Source organism: Quercus lobata, chromosome 2 (genome assembly GCF_001633185.2).
Source record: "Quercus lobata isolate SW786 chromosome 2, ValleyOak3.0 Primary Assembly, whole genome shotgun sequence".
In the NCBI taxonomy this organism is placed as follows: Eukaryota; Viridiplantae; Streptophyta; class Magnoliopsida; order Fagales; family Fagaceae; genus Quercus; species Quercus lobata.
In genome coordinates, this window is record NC_044905.1 from 53,871,961 (window position 1) to 53,894,765 (window position 22,805).

Consider the following 22,805-nt stretch of genomic DNA (forward strand, 5'->3'; position numbering starts at 1 on the left):
AAAGCAAGTTTGCACTTCTTCTGGCACTATTTCATCAAAAGTAAATTTTCCTAGAAGTGATAGTTCTCAACAAAAAGATTCTGGAAAACCAAATTGGAGATGATGGAGCTACCAAACATAAGGCCATACTTTTATTCATAAGAGCAGTGCAGATAGATTTAAAAAGAATAGGCGATAGATAATATCATAAGAAAGGTGGCTCAAGTTCTAACGCTATAATTTAAAATGCTTGATGAATTTCAATATGTTTTCCTCTTCTTTGGGTTTGTGGGAATCTACGTTAACGGAAAATTATGTACAAAGTAGGAGGTTTATCTGAAGAAGGCTTGGGTTTGTGTTGTTGCAGTCTTATTGAGTTGTTTAAATAATGCATAGGGTTCCTATTGAACTCGTCCTGTTATTATGTTGATATATAGGCTGTAGATATATCTAATGTGGTGAACCATCTTAGTAAAGTTGGCTGCTGAAGGCCAGAATTCTAGAAGCATTATAACTCACTTTCGTAGAGATATAATGTTTTGGTCTCTTCTTCACAAATTTTATTAAGAAAAAGCTAAAATATGTGTAGAGTGTGGATTGTATTTTTTAACATTCAAAAGAATGGTGGGAAGCTCCAAAAATGTAGTTAAGCACTCGGATTCACGAGTCTCTGATTACATGCCAAGTTTAATGGAAGAATTGTAATGTTGAACCAAAATTATAAAAAATGTTGAAGCATTGAAATTATTTTACTTTTTTTTTTTTATTTATATATAGTCAAAATTAATTGTACTTTAGAATCTGCCTAACAATAATTGGACACGAAATGCCTACGGCTACATAAAACCAGTAGACTTTTTGCTCATCTGTATTGAATGATCTGCTTTAATTGGATTGCATTGTTTAACAAGTCTATTTTCGATTGCAATAGAGAAGTATTATATTTTGAATTGTAAATATAGATATAATGAAACCTTGTGCATGATCTAATACGAATGCATGGATAAAAACTCAATAAAGGAGTTCCCTTGTTAATTCAAATGACAAATTCAACCAACTCAATGAGAGCAAGATCAAAATAGAGTACAAAGTAGAAGAAATCAAAATTCATAAATTAAAATTTAATAAGCACAAAATTTATTTGGGAGGGCTTGCTAGATGGATGAGGTCCAATATGATTTTCATTTGTTTGCTCCAACTTTATCCTTAACAGCATCACAAGCCCCTTGTGCCTTATCCTTCATCTGCTGGCCAGCCTGCAATATATAGAACTCCACATGTAAGCAATTAACAATGATGTAGGGCAGTATTGCTTGAGATCGAAGTATTTTGTTATGTTTATATGTAATTTTCTAACTTAGTAAAAACTTTGTTGAACCTCTTGGCATGATTCCTTGGCAGATTGAGTAGCATTGCTTGCCTTGTCCTCCAAGTTGCCCGCCTTTTCCTAAACCAAAAAAGAACAACACATTATTGTCAACATTTAAAATGTTAACAAGCATAGTGTTCATGCATGAAACATCCATCCATGGACTCAACTAAACGTTTGAACTTACCCATTTTCCTAAGAAGTTTTGAGGAAAAATTAACAAGTTTTGAAACGAAAACTAAGAGGGTTCAAGGAAACTTACAGGTTTGAAAAGAAAGTCCTCGGACAAATTTTCAATATTTGTAGACGCATAGGGAAGTGAGAGAGAATGACAGGTTCAGTATATGAGCTCTAGGACTGTGTGATTGTTGAAAGTAGGGAAAGGAATTGATTTGAAAAGCTATTTATAGTGGCACAAAAGTTACAAGTGGGAAAATTCCTGCTCGTAAACCTAGGAAAATCCTCTATCTTGAATTTACATCCTGCTGTTGAACGTGGGGGACAAAGGAGCCGCCAAAATTTAATGATAGCACGCTTTGGATGCCGAAGTGTCAGGAGCGTGCCTTGAGCAGGTAAAAAGTCATTTGAGAGCTCAGGAGGGCATAACCATAAACGAGATGGGTTGGGGACATCAAAATCCTCCTTTCCTTCCGAGGAGCCGAAAAACAAGATTTTGAGGGGCTATCGTGGGGGCTATCATGGGGGCCAACTGTTTAGAAGGTAATATTAAAACTGTATGAATTGGGCCTATGGCCCAATCCGAGGATATCAACCAATCCGAGGATGGTTAAATAAGGTTATAATGGGAACGGTATAAGAAGAAGAAATATAGATTGTATGTGATAGTCAAAAATATGTCCGAGGAGATAATTCATCTCGAAAACGGGGATTCGAGATCGGTAAGAATGTCTTATCATCCTAGGCATCCTTTAAGGTTGCATCACAACTAAGAGTTGGGCATTGGATAAGGGATGAGCAAAGGGTGGCAACAAATATCTTCAAAAGCTGCTACCTCCACATTAAATGCCTCTCAACCAACTCTCTGGTTGCATTAATGTGGAGGTGATACCTGAATAGTGATCAAGCAGTCTTATAGCTACTAGTTGATGATTCTGGGAGCTGTTGGATGGGACAAGAAGGAGTTCCTAGAATCCAACTTATACGTGTATGGTAGGGATGATACCAAGATTATAGTATATAGCATGGGAAGGTAGCCTAAAGAGAGGGATCAGAAAAAAATCAAGAAATCCTGATAAAAAATATTGCGAACCCTTGTAACTGTGTTCTTTAAAAAGATATTATAACATAAGCTCCTCAGGCCGTGTCGATGACAGATTTTCTTATTTTACTTGTGTTTAACAATCTTAATTCAGCAACTTTTATTGTCTATCTTTTGGAGTAGAACTAGTTCTTTCACCCATGCTTTATAAATTCATTGTTTGGGCTGATTGGGCTTAAACCCAATCCTACAGTAGGTCCAATCCAAATTCTGCCCTTACGATTAACAATCGCCTATTCTTTTTAAATTTATCTACAGTGCTCTTATGAATAAAAGTATGGCCACATATTTGGTAGCACCATCATCTCCAATGTGGTTTTCCAGAATCTTTTCGTTGAGAACTATCACTTCTACTTCTAGGAAAAGTTACTTTTGATGAAATAGTGCCAGAAGAATTGCAAGCTTGCTTTTGATCATTATTTGCTATCTTCATGCATAAAAGAACAGTGAATTTAGGCTACAAAAGATGTTCATGGACTTAAAAAAATAAAATAAAATCTGCCCAATTATTGGTAGTAAGTTTGAAGGCCAAGATGATAACATTAACTATAAGCTGCATCTAATCTGATATCCAATTATCAATATTATGTAAAAGCAGAGACCTAATGTGAGAAAGCACGAGGTTCTATCAAGTGGCGCATTTTTGTACAAAGAAAATTGAAATATTCTCAAGTGTCACATCAGAGATAAGACAAATAAAATGTTGTAAAGTTGTGGTTTACAACTATGTTTTATGTTGGCTTTATTCAGTGACAAAGAGTGTTGTAATTGAATTAAATTATTTCCTTGTATTTTGTGGGATTCTATTGTATTGGGTTTAGTATTAAGTTGGTGAAGAATCAAGCATGAAATCAAGATCAGTGCAGTTTCGCGACTAGCTCGCAAGAAGTTCCTGAGTAAAGGTTCTCGCGGAAAGGCCACGTGAGAAGTACATGCTAGAAGTTGAAGTGTCAATTGTCGGGCTACATTTTGTGAGCACTTCGCGAGATATGCCATCTCGCGAAGTACTCGCGAAACTCTTTGCTTGAAGGATTTTAAGTGTGACTTTCTTACCCTTTATATATACTATATATACCTTCATTACCCACAAAAGAAAAGAATGCTATATTCAGAGAGAGAAAACCCTAAATAGGTTTCTACAACATAATACACCCACCTTTTAGAGAGAGAGCTACTCATCCTTTAGAGAGAAATTATTGTAGCCTCTTCTCCTTCTCTATTCTATTATCATACCTTGAGAGGAGATTTGTATCCAAACACAACCCACACCTATTCAGAGTGTAGAGAGTGTTTTGGAGCTTGGAAAGTTTTGGGGATTCGCCAAGAGAAGCTGGTGAGGCTTGGTAGATGCAATCGGGCGTAATGCAAGATTCGAAAAATTAGTGAAGACAAAACTCCGAGAAATCCATTGGAAGCAAGAACTTGGAGGGCTCAAGTACATTGGGTAGACTAGGCTTGGAGTGTCTTTTGTTATTCATGTACTCCAACTTATTCACTAGTGGGTCAATTTCAACTTGGAGGGTCACGGAGAGGTTTTTTGCCGAGTTCTTCAGTTTCTTCTTTGATAACACGTCTTGGTGTCATCTTGTGTTTCATCCCTCTTCCCTTACTCTTGTGCTTTATATTTATTGCTTATTGTTCATATTTGTGCACAAGAGTAGTTTCGGTGATTGCGCTTCTTTTACTCTTGTTCTGCACTTAGATAAGTTAGGGTAAAAGCAATTTAGCCGTAATTTTAAAATTGGGGTCTTAACAAGGTCGTGTGTTTTAGCACAAATTTGAGCTTTCAAATATTGACCTTTTGTTTTATTTAGTTCAACGTTTCAAGACTTTTCATCCCTCACACATACACACAAAACTCTTTGCATTTTAATTCACCATTTTTATCTCTTGCACTTCTACCCCTTTATATATACTTACCCATAGCCCTTTATGCCATCCCATGTCAGATACACACAAACCAAAAACAATGTCATTTACCTTCAATCTTACGACGACACCTACCTAGTTCTAACATTGTTGTTTCATCTAATCCTAACTCGTACGAGTTGGCTATAACCAAGGAAGGAGACTTTGCATTTTATATTGGGTGTCAACGGCAATTACGATTTTCATATTAAAGTCAGACTTTGTAGATTTGTGGGTTTTGTAAGTGATGTGATTAACTGTGGGTGTTTGGGATATGTATTTTGTTTTAGAATTAAGGAGAAAGAAAAAGACACATTCTATATCAAATTTAATTCTATAATATTCCTCCAAAATTTTCTTTTCTCATTCCTTCAATTGAATAATTATAATGAATATATGTGTAAAATTTATTATTGTTGCTTTTTATGATGAATTTATTACTAATAAAGTTCTATAACAATTATGCTATAATATATATATATATATATATATATATATATATATAACATTCTTCAAAACAATCTTACATAAAACATTACAACATTATCCGTGCGTTGCACAGATAACTTACTAGTAATATATAGAAGCAAAAATTCAAAGACTATTCAATTTTGAATTGAATCAATTGATTCACATTATGTCAAATGGCATAGCTAGCTTTGTACACACACACACACACACACACAATATATATATATTTGATAAGAAACTTGAAACTCTCATCAATGTTCTGTTTGTTTTAGCATTAACGTTTTTTAGAAAATTTTATATTTTCTAAAGTCCATTTTCTGGAAAAATATCTCATTTTCTAATGTTTGGTAATAGTCTTGAAAATGGACTTGAGAACATTTTATGGTGTTTGGTATTCACAATTTTTATAACACTACTTGTATAATTTAAAACATGTATAATATGTGTATTGTGTAAACCCACCTAATGTAATCAATATAAATAAATAATAAAAAAGCCAAGAATGAATTGGTTTTCAAACTAAAATTTTGGCAACGGATACAATCAAAATTAGCTATCAAATTTTCATGATTTCAAATACTTATCTTGTTCATGTATAGTGATAGGGCAAAAACGTATTGACCCTTGTGCGGAATTAGTTGATTAATTAGCCAAATTTATTAATTAATCAAATTAACATGCAAAGCGCGTGGTAGCACAAACAAATCACCAATAACTAAAGTATGTAGCGGAAATTAAATTGACACGGTGATTTGTTTACGAATGGGGAAAACCACTGAGGCAAAACTCCACCGGGTGAATTTAAGGTCATCACTCCCGAGAATCCACTATTATCAAAACAAGCGGTTACAAGTAAAGGAATCCCAGTACCTTATACCAACCTACAGTTGAACCCTTACCCCAATACCCAATTGGACTTGTTTTGTAGTGACAATCTCTCATTTTAATGCACGACTTCCAGTACGTGACTAACCAATTGTACAGATCCTAGTATGCGACTTCAATCACCAACTAGAGAAGGTTATTGACTGAAAAGTTCTTCAATTCATCACTCGATGAAGATCGAGAAGTTCCTTGGTTACAAAACCCTATGATGCATAAACACAGCAGCTTCTTCATAAGAAAGATAAACTAGGGCAAATTCTATCTCTGGTCACAATTTGCTTGAACAAAATTTTGCTCAACACTCGTGCAACTTATGTCACCTTTGATGACCCTTAAAATAATTCTTTTATATGTCTAGGGTTGTGAGAAAAGAAAGCCCAAACATACAATCACAGATTGGATGAAAAACAGACCAGAAATTCTAAGTTTCATAAACCTCGACAAATACCCTATCTGTCAAGCTGCTTTTGAGCCATGGGCTGGAACAGCTCTTCAAGGCTTAATAGATGCTAGTTGTTGAGCTAGCTATCGAGCTTTAATGAACAACATTTTTCACATTTGAATCTTGGATAGACTTGCATGGCTTTAACACTTAAACTTGAAACCTTATTTCTTGAAGTATTAAACACATCCTAGATCTACCGAAATACAAGTAAAGTGTGTTTTGTCAAAGGATTAGCCAATTACATAAAATAGTGACATATGTTCCTAAATTGTGTAACACATATGTCCTAACATATAGGAATAGTAACGTACATAATATATATATATATATATATATTAACAATACTTCTCATAATTCAAAATAATCATTATACTCGTAAGTTTCATTTTTAATAGTTCAAAATGCCACATAGGCTAGATAGTTTTATTGACAACCTAATCCAGTACAAATAGTTTGATAATTACTAAAAATTGTTATAGAACTATTGACTGATCTGTGAGGAGATAATAATAATAATAAAAAAAACCTTGTTAAAGAATGGTGTTATAGAGGGGAGAAGAAATAGGGAGAAAAAAGAGAAGAGAGGCAGATAGAGAGAGAAATCTGTGGGAAGAGAAGAGGCCAGAGGGAGTGATAGTGAGGGTGTGAGAAGAGAGAAAAAAACAAAGAGAAGAGAGGAAGTGAGAGAGTTTATTGTGAGAAAGGCTGGATGTGCGAAAGAAAATATTATTTCCTGAATCGGAAGAATATAATGTGTATATGAGTTAAATGGTGGCCTAATTAATGAATATCAATGTTTTTCTAATATGTTTCTTGGATGTAATTGTAATTTAAAAGCATTCCTGAACAGTACTACATGTTCTCCAATGAAGTAACTATACAATGGATCCTACTATGATTGATGATTCTAATAGATCTATGAGGTTCTGAGTAATATCCAATTGTTTGATTTCACCATTCTAATTCAATAATACCGTTTCTTGTTTTTTTTTTTTTTTTACTGAATTTGTGGTACATGGATGTGTGGACATCACCTGTATATTTGAGTGGCCCTGTTATCTTCCCATCCTTTGTAAAACTTGCAAGTATAAAATTTTCCCTTAAAAATGTCATGGTTTGTTAAATTGCTGAAAGTTTACAAATAATATGAACTGTTTGCTAGAGAACAACATGTTTTACTACAGAATGTGAAAATAATTTGATGTTATTTGTGAAGACCCCTGGTTTAGAAAAATTTAGCTTCTTTCATATAATAATTATTAAAAATATTATTACATAACCATCTGCTGTCATTGATTATGTATAAGTTTTGTATAACTTCAAGCAATTCACTTACACTATAGAAATCATAAATAAGCAATTTGAATCTTTCTCACTCAGAAATCATGGACAATGAATTTTACATAAGGATTTAAAAAGAAACAAAGGTTCTTACTTAAGTTCATGTTTAATGATGATGAATCTAATAATGTACTTCAAGGTGATACTCATAACAAGCCCATAAAAAATGATAACTTAGATACAATGTGTAGGTATATGACTATTATAAATTAAAATTCTTTATCTTCACCCCCATCCCACTAAAAATAAATAAATAAGAAATAAACCAACACTATTTTTACTATTGAACAAATTTACTTATTTATAATTTAGGAATAAAATTCATGAATTTGCATTACATAATGAAACACTTAACAAAGAGGGGGTCAATAAAATCATTAACCAACACCTGCAACATAGATACTCATAGAAGTTTCATAGATTAAGTATATACAATTACTTATTCTCTCACCTTCCAGGAACCAAAAGGAATAATAGAAGAATTGTTGGGTTGTGTTCCTAGCAACCTTGCGATGCCAAAAGGAAACTAATAACAAAACAAAATTAAAAACAATTTAGCAATAAAGGGACCAAACATAAATAATAAAAAGCTAGATGGAAAAAAGAAGGAAAAGTTTGAGACCTGCTGAGATTTAGAGGTGAGAGATGGCAGAGACTGCGAACAAAGAGAAAGGTACACGTAGAGGGGAAACTGTGTCCTTTATCACCAACATTGAAGGAAAGAAGTTCTGGAGATAAGTTAAGGATTTTTTTTTTTTTTTGGGGGGGGGGGGGGGGATTGGGTTTGTGGGATTTTCTATGTATGGACCCTGCAAAAAAATAAAACTTCAAATTCAAAACAATAAAATTGTAATGCTTTAGGTTAGCGCTAAGATTCAAACCAGGTATGTGTTTGGAAAAAATATGTGTGTATTACCACCAAATTAATGCCTCTAAGATGTTTTAAAATATATCTTAAAAAAATATAGAAATAAATAAATAATTAATCTTATGCATTAATGTTAATTAGAAAAAGATAAACATCAAGAAAGTAACCTCAACTATGTTATTTTAGAGGGAGGTATGCCTTGAACGTGATGGGAGCTATCAAGGGAAATACGTTGGAAGTTAATTGGTCTATTCAAAGGTTCATGGAAGAAATCAAGATAATTCTAGCTGATTTTTTATTTTATTTTTTGGTGGATTTTGTTTTTAGAAAGCTTTTGGACACAACTTTAAAGTGGTCAACTATGATTAGAGGAGAAAAAATGATGAATTCATATGAAAGTAATTGTACATCACTTATAGTCGACTACTTTATCAAATTATGGTAAAAATTGTGGTCTTAGAAGAACCGTTATGTTTTTGTTTCAAACTCATAACTTATTAGCTAGTAGCCATATATGTAGCTTTATGTGAAGCAAATTCCCTTACTAAAAGAATGAGAAGGTATGGACCTTGCTAGCTTTTGTTTGATTCATATTAATGACGTGATTATTCAAGGGGAAAAAACATTAAAAGAATCAACATTTGACCAACACCATCATTTTGAATCCTTTAAGGATATCACTTTATCATGTATAAGAATCGTTAGAGTTATAAAACAATTTCATCAAGAAATACAAGAGTAATATTATATCTGAATTTCCTCTTCTCAAGTATTCATTCATTACATCAAATTATTTATAATATTTATGATACTGATACATATATCTTTCTCTATACTATCAATGTTTCTCTATTTCTTAGTGTCCATTCCATTAAGAGCTCATACTCACACACACACACACACACACACACACACATATGTATAGAGAGAGGGAGAGAGAAAGAGATCGAAGCAACTAAAAGAAGACAAGGCCATAAATTAGATGGCTTAGTTTCAACTCCTAATAAATAGGTCTTATTTACACTAAGGAATTATGGTGGGTTGCTATCAGCTGCCCATGTGAATGAACAAAGTATAGAGAGATGCAAATTGACCTTTTAACAACTATTTATGTTAAAATTGGATTTTCCAATATGTTCATGGAACAAATACCTTAAGACTTGAGAACAAAGAGTTTGTAGAAACAAGATAAATGGATGAAAAGGAATTTATTGTGGTTTTGTATGTATATAGTAATAGGTCAATTTGCAACTCTCCTTTAAGACTACGGATTTGGTAGATTTATTTACCAACTTGCACACAACACCCAAATTAAACTGATTTGGACTTACCTATATGTACTTGGAAAATAAATAGAATAACAAAAGAATTAGAAATAGAATAACAAGAGGTGAGACTAGATGCAAAGATGTTATGGTGAAATGATAAACTAAGAACAGAGAGAGAGAGAGAGAGAGAGAGAGAGAGAGAGAGAGAGAGAATCGTGTCTTTAAAGGGTCTAAGGATTTTAGTGATTTAATAAATAAACAAAATTGTGTGCAATGGGTCTGGCCTCTAGCAGTGGTACATAACTGCTAAAGGGTTTTTTTATTTGTTTGTGTTTTTTATACGTGCATCTGCTTTCTGGTAAGGACAAAATTATGTTGTTTAAAACTTTTTAAAGGGCCGGGTTGTTTGTTTTTGTTGAAATTGGTTGATTGAGCTTAATTGTTTTTAGTTTTACTATTGGTAATTATTGTTGTTGGGCTAATTTTTTTGGGATGGTATATTTTGTTTTAAATTTTAGATCTATAATTTTTTTTTTTTTTTTTAACTTTTAAAAGGAGAATGCAAGATTTACAATTTTTTTTTTTACAAATTTTGCTATTGTGGTAAGTGGTTATTAGTAAGTAAAAAAGTGATGTAAGTAGTAAGCCCAAATACAAACCAATAAGAATTTACTACATTAGAAGTTTTGTAAAATTGTTGTAGAAAAGTTTGTGGCTATAGGAAATAATTCACATCAATTTATAAGACTTTTAATCAATTTCGGTTTTACCTTCCCTTATCTTATCCTCTTTTACTATATATGTGTGTGTTTCTTAAAAAAAAAAAAAAAAATCGGTTTTACCTGCATTAAATTAATACAACGTATATATTTATTAAAGGGCGCAAATCAATTAAGCCCATGGATTGGGCCTGAGCCCATCTGGCCTAAGACCCTATTTGATGAGATTCTACCTCTTGTTGGTCTCAATTCCTTTTAAAAAATCTTTACTTAAAATACTCAAATTTTCTAAATTCACTTGCAACTCCAAAGTCTTAAAGAGGGAGATCTCTCTGTCACCTAATTTCCACATAAGGCCAAAACACTTTCTGATAAACTCATTGTGGCTGGAAGGCTCTTCTTAAGTCTAAATTCAAGGCTTTAACATCTGTGTTTTCAAATGCCTCAAATCTAGATTTTGTGATTTAGTTACCACCTTAGCTACTCGTCTCAACCCAACCCTATTTCCTTTCTTGAGTTACATGGCCTTCTTCTCATCCACAAGTTCCTGCACTTTGATGCGTGTTCATAGAACTCACCTTGGGAAAATGTTGCTCATTGTGGAACTTCTTCAAATAGGGGTCAAGTCGCAGTGCTAGTTCAATGCAAGAGGCAAGTAGGCAACCGTGTAAGGCCCTAATGAGAGTACTAATTAAGCCCCAAACATTCACCAATAACTAAAAAGTAATTTTTTATCAAAGAAAAACCATAAAAAGAAAAATCTTTTCATTGGATGTGGCAATGACTGTTTATTTTTCTCAGTTTTAAAGTATAAAACTCATTAATCTCTCATTAGTAAATAAATTTATACTCAAATTTTATTTAGAGATATTAAATATATAATTTTATTAAAATTTTCAATCATAATTTTTTATTGTTTGGTTGCTTCACTCAATAGACATTCATTGAATAATATGATGGATTTGTTTTAATTTTTAATTTTGCATCTAAAAAAATAGATTTTAAATGGAAAAAAAAATACTCCTTAAATAAATATTATATTAATATTCAAATATAAAAATATGCCTATTTAAGTTAGTCACCTTAGGCCCACAATGCCTTGAACTGGCCCTGGATCAAGGTCGCACCTCTAGCAATTGTCGTTGTGGCCACAATGGCGATTTTTGTTAGAATGGCCTTCTGATACATGTGCCTCACAGGCTCACACAATGACTCTTGTCCTCGCTACTAATCAAATTTGCAATGGTTTTAATCATATGGAAACAACTTGCTATATCATCAAATTCATCACTATACAAAATCAAAATGTCCTTGCTGCTCATCTTGCCTTCCATGCCGCTCCTCGTCAATTCTTTTAACTGGTTCTTTGATATTGGTGCCACTCATTATATCACTCTTGATCTTGCCAATTTAGCCACTCCTGACAAATATTGTGATCCTGATCATTTTTGTATTGGCAATGGTAAAGCCCTCCTCATTTCTCACATTAGTTCCACATCAAAAGCCCTTCTTCTTTTTATTTTTATTTTTATCTTTTCAATGTATGGACTCCATGTTCCATCCATTACAAAATCCTTCCTATCTATTCATCAATTTTGTAAAGATAAAGGTTTTTTTTTTTTCTTTAATAATAATAATTATTAAAATTTCATGCCTTTTTTATTAGCCTAACCTTATCTATTGTATTTAACCTTTTATTACTACCCTTTGAACTTGGGTCCAATTAATAGGTGCTCTTAGGGCATTTTTTAATAGACAATTTTAAGGAAGTTTTAATACCACTTTCACAAAAAATATAAAAAATTGTCAAAAAAATTAGTTACTTTTTCTTTTCTCTTAAAAAGTTTATACAAATAGTTCCTAAACCAGTGCCCTTAAGGCATTTGTTAACTTTTTTTTCTTTGAACTTTTGTACTTTATTAGTTCCAAATCTTATCTTGTACTTTCCGTATATAAATATTATACATACAACACTCTATATGTTAAGAGTGGCAATTCATTTCCTATATAATGTTTCAGTTTTCCCCAATAGAAGTTGTTTTGTTGTAGGATTAAAGCTCATAAAGAATCGGGGGTGGGGCCATTATTCGGGATGGTAATGGTCTGGTTGTGGCAGCTTTGAGCAAGAAAATTAGAGCTCCTTTGGGTCCTTTGGAGGTGGAGGCAAAAGTTTTTGAGATTGGTCTATAGTTTGCCAAGGATGTGGGGTTACAAGAGTTTACATTGGAAGGTGACTCTCTTAATGTCTTTCGTGCCCTTGCTAGTCCTTCTCCACCTCCATCTTCAGTACTGTCTATTATTTATGGGATTCAAGCTTTATGTCATGTTGTTAGAAATGTGTTGTTTTTGCATGTCCGTAGGTAGGGGAACAAACCAGTGTTAGTATTGTTGATTTTTCTGTTTGGATGGAAGAGAATCCTTGTTTTGTGGTACAAGCTCTTCATCATGATGTAATGTTGTTTTCTATTTATAGAAAGTTTCAAGTTTCCTATCAATATATATATATATATATATGTGTGTGTGTGTGTGTGTGTGTGTGGTGCTCTCGTGTTTCATGCACGTAGTGGCAGTTTGAGTCTTGCAGCCTTTGCAAGAGTTATAGTGACCTTCTGTTGGTAAGGTCGGGGTGGGTGGTTTCTTGTTTAAATAGTGGCTCCGTAACGGGGCGGTCAGCGAAATTAGCTTTCTAATGGCAGAGGAACTGGAAGTGGTCCTTCACAGAGGAGGAGGATGAAGGTGTTGAACTAGGAGATAGCAATACTAAAGCTGCAAAAGAGGTAGGAAAAAACTGTCTTATTATGAAGATCATGACCCCTAGAAATATAAGCTTAGACACACTGAGAAGAAACTTGAGGATGCTATGGAAAACGAAAAAGTGGGTCAACTTTTCTAAGTTAGAGGAAGACTTGTTTCTAGTGGAGTTTGGAGATGGGAAAGATAAGAAGAAAATCCTTGACATGTGCCTTTGGAGTTTTGAGAAACAGTTGGTGCTCTTACAAGAGTTTGAAGGTGAGTTAACTCCTAAGGAGATCGAGATTAAATGGTCGCCCTTTTGTATTCAGATTTTCAATCTACCTCTAAAGAGTAGAACCAAGGAAACGGGATGGGTGATTGGATCATCCTTGGGGACTATTATGGAGGTTGACGTTCCTGACTCTGGAGTTAACTGGGGTAAATGTCTTAGGGTGAGAGTCAGGATCGACATCACAAAAAGACTTATCCAGGGAAAAAGAATCACCATCAAAGGTGGTGAGTCAAGGTGGGTTCAGCTTACGTTTGAGAGGCTCCCTAACTTTTGCTACCGGTGCGGTCTGCTTAGCCACTCCCTTAGAGAATGCACGGTATCACCTATTAAAAACCAATTGGGGGAGGAGTGCTTGCAGTATGGGGCTTGGTTGAGAGGTGAACCAATGAGGAGGTTTCCAAAAGAGCCAAACAATCACGGTGGGAGAGCCAACCGTGATTTCAGTGGGGAGGCGACCAGTGCTTGGCTAGAAAAGCCACCTAACCGGTCTGACTTGTCTGGGGAAAAGTTAGGGGATGGAATAGTTCATGGGTCTCAACAGTCCTCTCAGGGTGGCAGTGGCTCGGCAGGAGAAGTACAGACTTTAGGTGAGCCAATAAAGCAACAATTGATTTTACATGAATCGGGTAAGGCTAATGGGTTGGTTGAAAAGGTGGGAAATGCGACTTTCCCTTTGAGTGCAAGTCTTTCAGGCTTTCCTGACACTCGGCTCGTGCTGGTAGACACGATGCAATGGGAAAAGGAGCAAAAGCAAGACCTAAGGAGGGAACTTCCCAAGGTAAACTCCTTTCCCACGTCCCATCTTACCAACTTACCTGCTGTAACTCAGCTATCAGGGGCAGAGGACGAAATTCCACTAGGTTTTGAGAGCCAGCGTAGAATGGGCAACCTTGTGGCAAAGGAACCAAATGCTTTTGTGGGGCATGTGGGTAATCTTGATAGTAATGGGCTAAGATGTCCCCAACACGCATCCTTGGATGCCTTGTCTCTCGTGATACCTAGTGGGCCTTATCATGAGGTAATATGAGCCAACACCTCAGCTGATTATCCTAAGTCCCTTTCACAACATGAGCACCTCCTGACACAAAATAATCTCGTGACCCATGGACCTAAGCTAGCTGACATCTCCAATCACCAGCCGACAAGGCAAGACTCTTTTGCTTCAGCTCCAAAATGGTCACGTATACTGCGATCTTCTTCAGGCAGTAAGGAAGTTTTGCTTGTACATGCAGGACAAAAAAGAGCTTTTGTGGTGGATTCTGATCAGGTTGAAGTCCCAAACACGAAATACATAGTTTCCCAAGATGAAAAGGAAAATTATGAAATTTTGGTGACGTTTGGTTACCAGCCTTGCCAAGGTTTATGAGTATTCTTTGTTGGAATTGTCGCAGGCTTAAGAACCGGAAGACAGTTCAAGAGCTCAGGGATATTATCCGGGCACAAGATCCTACAGTTGTGTTCTTAGCCAAAACATGGCTGGTTGAAGCTAGGCTTGCAGGCATACGCGATTCTTTACAATTCGGTCACTACTATGGTGTTTCAAAAGTGGACCATAGTGGTGGCTTAGCTCTTTTCTGGAAAAAATATTTTGATTTACAGGTTGTTTCCTCCTCTCTCAATCACATAGATATAGTGATTTTTGGAGGTACTGATAAAGCTTGGAGATTTACGGGATTTTATGGAGCTCCAAAAACTCATCGTTGCTCTGATTCATGGAACTTGTTGAGAAACCTTCATAATCAGCTTTCGCTACCGTGGTTGTGTGGGGGAGATTTCAATGAACTCGTGAAGTCACATGAGAAGAAAGGGGGGCGTCCTCGCCTCTATGGTTAGATGCAAAAGTTTAGAGAGGTGTTAGATGAATGCGGCTTGTTGGATTTGGGATTTAGTGGGAAAAAGTTTACATGGTTCAAGAATTACCCCATAGGTGGCATTTGGGAACGCCTTGATAGAGCTGTTAGTACGACTGAATGGGTTGAACGTTTTCCTGCAACAAAGGTTCAATCCTTGGTTTGTGGGTAGTTCGATTATAGCCCTATTGTAATATTTCACAAACCTTAGTGGAGAAGAAGAAGATGCTGAGTAAAGCTGAGGAAGCGGCAATTCAGGGGGGCAACATGGATGTTTTTCTGCAACTAAAATCCGAAGTTAATGGGCTCTTATACATGGAAGAACAAATGTGGCAACAGAGAAGCCATACCCATTGGTTGGTCTCGGGTGATAGCAACATGAAGTACTTCCATAATAGGGCGTCCCAACGCTTCCGTTGTAACTCCATTTCTGAGCACTGCGATCCAAATGGAGTATTGTTTTCAGAAGGGGAAAATGTTTCTGCCATGATTGTAGATTATTATAGCAAGCTTTTCTCCTCTTCAAATCCGAGTAATATGGAGATGGTGGTTCAACACACAAAAAGGGTGGTGAGTGCTGATATGAATAATGGTTTGGTTGAAGCTTTTACAAAGGAGGAGGTCGAAACAGCCCTAAAACAGATGGCGCCTTTAAAAGCTCCCGGCCCCGATGGTATGCCCCCTCTATTTTTCCAACATTATTGGGACAATATTGGTGACGATATTGTTAAGGCTGTTTTATTTTGCTTAAATTCCAAAGAAGTTTTGCCATGCCTTAACCATACTTATATTACACTCATCCCCAAAGTTAAGAGCCTGGAATTCATTTTTGAATTTCGACCTATTGCGCTTTGTAATGTCCTGTATAAACTTGTCTCCAAAGTATAGGCCAACAGATTAAAAAGAGTGCTGCCCCAGATTATTTCTGAATCTCAAAGCGCTTTCCAACCGGATAAAGCTATCTCGGATAACATTTTGGTGGTGTTTGAGACTCTCCACCATATGAAGATGAAGAAGGTGGGCAAAGTGGGACATGTGGCTTTAAAATTGGACATGAGTCAGGCTTATGATAGGTTGGAGTAGGTTTTTCTGAAGTTGATTATGGAGAAGATGGGTTTCCATCCTACTTGGATTGGGTGGATAATGGAGTGTATCTGATCAGTTACTTACTCCATTTTGGTAAATGGTGAACCCAAAGGCCATATCATTCCATCTAGAGGTATTCAGCAGGGTGATCCCTTGTCTCCATATCTCTTTTTACTATGCTTGGAGGGTTTGAATGGGCTTATTCAACATGCGGTTGATGGTGGACAGATTGAGGGCTTCTCTCTTTGCCGTTTAGGTCCAAAAATTTCTCATTTATTTTTTACAGATGATAGTCTCCTTTTCTGCCGGGCAAAGGTGGAGGATGTGGAAGCCATCCAAGTCCTTTTGAATCTTTATGAGAAGGCTTCGGGGCAAAAGATTAATTCTGTAAAAACCACCCTGTTCTTTAGTAAAAATGTGTTGGATTCAACTAAAGAGACTATTAAAAATTTGTTGGGGGTTGCTGAGATTAAAGAGTATGAGAAATATCTGGGTTTGCCAGCGGTGGTGGGAAGAAACAAGAAAGCTAGTTTGAACTATATCAAAGATAGGGTGTGGGAAAACTCTAAGGGTGGAAGGAGAAATTATTTTCTCAATCGAGCAAAGAAGTCTTGTTGAAAGCAGTAGTTCAAGCCATCCCCACATTTGCTATGAGTTGTTTCCACCTTCCGGTAGGCCTTTGCCAAGATATTGAAATGCTTATTCGGAAATTTTGGTGGTGTCAAAGGGGAGATAGAAGGAAAATTCATTGGAAGAAGTGGGAGGTCTTGTGTAAGCCAAAACTAGAGGGAGGTTTGGGTTTTAAAGATCTTTGTAAGTTTAATGAGGCAATGTTAGCTAGGCATGATTGGAGATTAACACATGACACGGGTTCTCTTTTCTACAAAGTGTTTAAAGCCAAATATTTCCCAAATGGCAGTGTGTTTGAAGCAAAGTCAGCCACGGGTTCATTTGCATGGAAAAGCATTCTTCGCTCCAAAAACTTAATTGAAAGAAATGGCCGTTGGAGAATGGGGGATGGTAAAACCATTCGGATCTTCCAAGATGCTTGGCTTCCTAATTCAAATGCTGGTAGAATCCTATTCCATAGAGGTGGACTTGCTCCAAATTCTACAGCTGTTGAGCTTATTGATCCCAACTCAGGGTGGTGGAACCTAGGCTTAATTGATCAATGCTTCTACCCCCCTGACGCCCAGATCATAATTTCCTTGCCTCTATTCATCACTCCCCAGACCAACTCTTTTGTTTGGCCTACTGAAAAGAATGGCTCATACTCAGTGAAGTCAGGTTAGAAAATTCTTTGTGAAGAACAATAGTTGGGTGGTCCCTTAACAGACGCTACTGAAGTTTAGAGGAATTTATGGAAAGGTGTTTGGAAACTCAAAGTTCCGGGAAAGATAAAACACTTCCTATGGAAGTCCTGTACCAATTCGTTACCCACAAAGGATAATCTGATGAAGAGAACCATCTTACAAGAGAACGTGTGTCACCTTTGCTCCGTTCATCCTGAGGATGTCAAGCATGCTCTATGGGGTTGCTCTAAGGTCCGATAGGTGTGGCAAAGGTGTTTTGGTTGGTTAGTTAACACTTAAGATGAGGAAGGCTCCTTCTCGGACCTGGTTCAACTAGCCCAGACCAAGCCACGCCTGTTTCCACTGTTTGCAGTCACGGCGTGGACGATATGGCATCACCGGAACAAGTCCCGTCTCCAAGCAACCATGCTACCTTTGGACAGTCTTGCTGACTTTGCAGGAAAATATCTACAGATTTATGCAGATAGGAACGTAAAGTAGATGCCACCCGTGAGAAGTGTAGCATCAACAGTCCGTTGGAGCCCATTGTGCTTAAATTAGGTGAAAATAAACTTTGATGGTGCTCTGTTTGGAGAGTCAGACTGCACAAGAATTGATGTGGTGATTCAAAACTCGGAGGGTGTGGTTATGGCTGCCCTATCTGAAAAAATTGTGAAGCCACAAGCAGTGGAATTGGTGGAGATTTTGGCTACTCGACGTGTAGTGCTTGTTTCTAGAGAATCAGGTTTCTACAATCCGGTTTTTGAAGGGGACTTGTCTATTGTTATCAAGTCTCTTCAAGATAGGATTGTGTCTCACGCCCAGGGAGGGCATATTTTAAAAGACATTTTGTCTCACTTAAACTCTTTTCAGAGTTGTTCCTTCTCTCATATTGGCAGGCAAGGAAATGCAGTAGTGCATGCCTTAGCCTAGAGAGCTAGATTATCTTACCCCTTAGAGGTCTGGATGGAGTCTGTTCCTTCAGATATCTCTTCTTTTGTACGGTTCGACCTTCGGGTATAGTTTTAATGATAAATTATCTTCTTTCTCAAAAAAAAAAAAAAATTGTATATATATATATATCTCTGTGTGTGTGTGTGTGTGAATCAAAGCTAGCTATGCCACTTGACATAATGTGAATCAATTGATACAATTCAAAATTGAACAGTCTTTGAACTTTTGTTTTATATATTACTAGATAGTAAGTTACCTATGCAATGCACAAATAATGTTGTAATGTTTTATTTCAGATTGTTTTGGAGAATTTTGTATATGTATTATAACATAATTGTTATAGAACTTTATTAGTAATAAATTCATCATAAAAAGCAACAATTATAAATTGTACACGTATATTCATTATAATTATTCAATTGAAGGAATGAGGAAATTTTTTTTTGGAGGAATATTATAGAATTAAATTTGATATAGAATGTGTTTTTTTCTCCCTCATATAAAATGCAAGGCCTCCTTCCTTGGTTATTGCCAACTCATACGGGTTAGTATTAGATGAAATAACAATGTTAGAGCTAGGTAGGTGTTGTCAAAAGATTGAAGGTAAATGACATCGTTTTTTGTCTGTATGTATTTGACATGGGATGGCATAAAAAGCTGTGGATAAGTATATAAAAAGGGGTAGAAGAGCAAGAGTAAAAATGGTGAATTAAAATGTAAAGAGTTTGTGTGTATGTGTGAGGGATGAAAAATCTTGAATCATTGAACTAAATGAAACAAAAAGTTAATATTTAATTTGTCTTATCTCTGATGTGGCACTTGAGAATATTTTAATTCTCTTTGCACAAAAATGCGTCACTTGACAAAACCTCTTGCTTTCTCACATTAGGTCTCTGCTTTTATATAATATTGATGATTGGATATCAAATTAGACGCAGCTTGTAATTAAATGTTATCATCTCAGCCTTAAAAACTTACTACCAATAATTGGGCAAATTTTATTTTTTAATTCCATGAACTTCTTTTGTAGCCTGATTTCATTGTTCTTTTATGCATGAAGATAGCAAATAATGATCAAAAGCAAGTTTGCACTTCTTCTGGCACTATTTCATCAAAAGTAAATTTTCCTAGAAGAGATAGTTCTCAACAAAAAGATTCTAGAAAACCACATTGGAGATGATGGAGCTACCAAACATAAGGCCATACTTTTATTCATAAGAGCAGTGCAGATTGATTTAAAAATAATAGGCGATAGATAATATCATAAAAAGGTGGCTCAAGTTCTAACGCTATAATTTAAAATGCTTGATGAATTTCAATATGTTTTCCTCTTCTTTGGGTTTGTGGGAATCTACGTTAACGGAAAATTATGTACAAATTAGGAGGTTTATCTGAAGAAGGCTTGGGTTTGTGTTGTTGCAGTCTTATTGAGTTGTTTAAATAATGCATAGGGTTCCTATTGAACTCGTCCTGTTATTATGTTGATATATAGGCTGTAGATATATCTAATGTGGTGAACCATCTTAGTAAAGTTGGCTGCTGAAGGCCAGAATTCTAGAAGCATTATAACTCACTTTCGTAGAGATATAATGTTTTGGTCTCTTCTTCACAAATAGGTGAAGAAAATCTATGGATGATTTCTCATACATATTGGGCATGTCCTTAATTTAAAGGGCATTTAGATACTTTAAATTCTAAAGATCAAGTGTTAGCTTCATGATAGCCACAATTATTGAAACATAAGTTGTCTTCACAAAATTTTATTAAGAAAAAGCTAAAACTTATTGAAACATAAGTTTGCCTAAGAAGCACTGTATCATAGGCGTATCTTGGACATATTGGCAATTAAAATAAAAAATCAGTGTACGCATACAGGAGTATCCTAGAAATATCCGGTACCGGATACAAATATATGAGCTAAACTAGAGTATCTGTGCTTACTAGATGTATGCTACTATGCTAATAGATGTAAATAGGATGGATTATGGATAGAAACTCACCTGAGCTTGGCCCTTGGCCTCGCCAGCTTGGTAACTTGCATTCTGGGATTTGTCCATCTTCAGTTTCTGCTTGGAACACAAACACTAACAATGTAATTCAGGCTCTATAATTCAACTTGGGTGATTGTACAAACAAATGTGAGGCAAAATTTATAGGATTTTCAAACCAATCCACTAATTGACACGTTTATGTTTTCTCAAATATGCTCACAACATGTGTCATCATATGATTGAAGTTTGGCATCCTAATTTGGCCTTAGGACCAGGTGCTTCTTTTGATGATACGCACACTAACCATTCAATTTAAAGTTAGTTACGATTTTAGAGGGATATATATGAACTTGGCCTTGACACTACTTGCAATGAATTTGCTACTCTAGAGTCTAGACTGTCCTAATGATAAAGTTTGCTTGTGGTAATTAAACTTTGTCCATTATTGAGAAATACATATAAACTTCGCTTTTTTTGATGAATAAACTTCGCATTTTTTGAGTCATATGATGTGATAAAAATAAATAATAATAAAAAGGGATCCTAAAAAATTCATAAGCACACCTGCTATGCATATTCTTGCTCTATCAAGTAGTAAGCAAAAAATACTCATTATCAATCACACATTTGTGCAAATATTTCATGTCCAGATTTTATGTACAGATCTTAGTTTGCTCCATAGGTACGTAAAGCACCCCCTCATCAACTGGCATCACATGAAAGATTAATAGTAACCTAAACTTTTAAGTAATTAAATTCAGCCAAAAAAACTTTTAAGTAATTAAATGTTACCTCCACTTTCAGTGTCAGATTGTCCATATAAACTGGGCCAGAATAGAGTCTTCCAAACTACATAGATCCAGTCTTAGGCCAGATCGGCTCAGGCCCAATCTGTGGGCTTTTTTTATTTGCACCCTTTAATAACTACGTTGTATTAATTTAAATTTTAATGGTAAAACCCAAATTGATTAAAAGTCTTATAATAAGATGTGAATTATTTCCTATAGCCACAAACTTTTCTACAACAATTTTACAAAACTTCTAATGTAGTAAATTCTTATTGGTTTGCATTTGTGCTCACCACTTACATCACATTTTTACTTACTAATAGCCACTTAATATAATAGCAATTTGTAAAAAAAAAAAAAAAAAAATTGTAATTCTTGCATTCTCCTCCTTTTAAAAGTTATAAAAAAAATTTATAGATCTAAAATTTAAAACAAAATATACCATCCCAAAAAAATTAGCCCAAAAACAATAATTACCAATAATAAAGCTAAAAACAATTAAGCTCAATTAACCAATTTTACCAAAAACAAACAACTTGGCCCTTTAAAAAATTTTAAACAAAATAATTTTGTCCTTACCAGAAAGGAGATGCACATATAAAAAACACAAACAAATAAAAAACCCTTTAGCAATTAAGTACTAATGCTAGAGGCCAGAGTTGTCGCACACAATTTTGTTTATTTATTAAATCACTAAAATCCTTAAACCCTTCAATTCCCTTTAAAGACCTGGTTCTCTCTCTCTCTCTCTCTCTCTCTCTCTCTCTCTCTCTTAGTTTATCATTTCACCATAACATCTTTGCATCAAGACTCACCGCTTGTTATTCTATTTCTAATTCTTCTGTTATCCTATTTGTTTTCCAAGTACATATAGGTAAGTCCAAATTAGTTTAATTTGGGTGTTGTGTGCAAGTTGGTAAATAAATCTACCAAATCTAGAGTCTCAAGGGAGAGTTGCAAACTGACCTACTACTATATACACACAAAACCACAATAAATACCTTTTCATCCATTTATCTTGTTTCTACAAACTCTTTGTTCCCAAGTCTTAAGGTATTTGTTCCTAGAACATATTGGAAAGTCCAATTTTGACATAAATTGTTGTTAAAGGGTCAATTTGCATCTCTCTCTACTTTGTTCATTCACATGGGCAACTGATAGCAACCCACCATAATTCCATTGTGTAAGCAAGACCTATTTACTAGGAGTAGAAACTAAGCCATCAAATTTATGGCCTTGTCTTCTTTTAGTTGCTTCTCTCTCTCTCTCTCTCTCCATATATGTGCG

The 22,805-nt window shown here is 35.3% G+C and overlaps 2 protein-coding genes across 2 annotated transcripts in view; one reads left to right on the forward strand and one right to left on the reverse strand.

The window, feature by feature from the left end:
- The window catches only part of LOC115975860 (proline dehydrogenase 2, mitochondrial-like), a 37,766-nt gene that overhangs the window by 9,701 nt on the left and 5,260 nt on the right, over positions 1-22,805 (forward strand). The gene's annotated exons all lie outside the window — the stretch shown is intronic.
- LOC115975861 (stress-induced protein KIN2-like) lies at positions 895-20,845 on the reverse strand. The gene is made up of 3 exons (XM_031096894.1): positions 20,740-20,845; positions 1,358-1,426; positions 895-1,235 (listed from the first exon to the last, which is right to left on the reverse strand). The coding sequence occupies exons 1-3, from the start codon at positions 20,794-20,796 to the stop codon at positions 1,161-1,163; spliced, it is 201 nt and encodes a 66-aa protein (XP_030952754.1). The 5' UTR covers positions 20,797-20,845; the 3' UTR covers positions 895-1,160.

Excerpts from the sequence above, each read along its gene's own strand:
- LOC115975861 (XM_031096894.1), bottom strand. The coding sequence starts at position 20,796 with ATGGACAAATCCCAGAATGCAAGTTACCAAGCTGGCGAGGCCAAGGGC. Across the intron at positions 1,427-20,739 it reads AGGCCAAGGGCCAAGCTCAG|GAAAAGGCGGGCAACTTGGA; the intron begins GTGAGTTTCTAT and ends TTTTTGGTTTAG. Across the intron at positions 1,236-1,357 it reads CCAAGGAATCATGCCAAGAG|GCTGGCCAGCAGATGAAGGA; the intron begins GTTCAACAAAGT and ends TATATATTGCAG.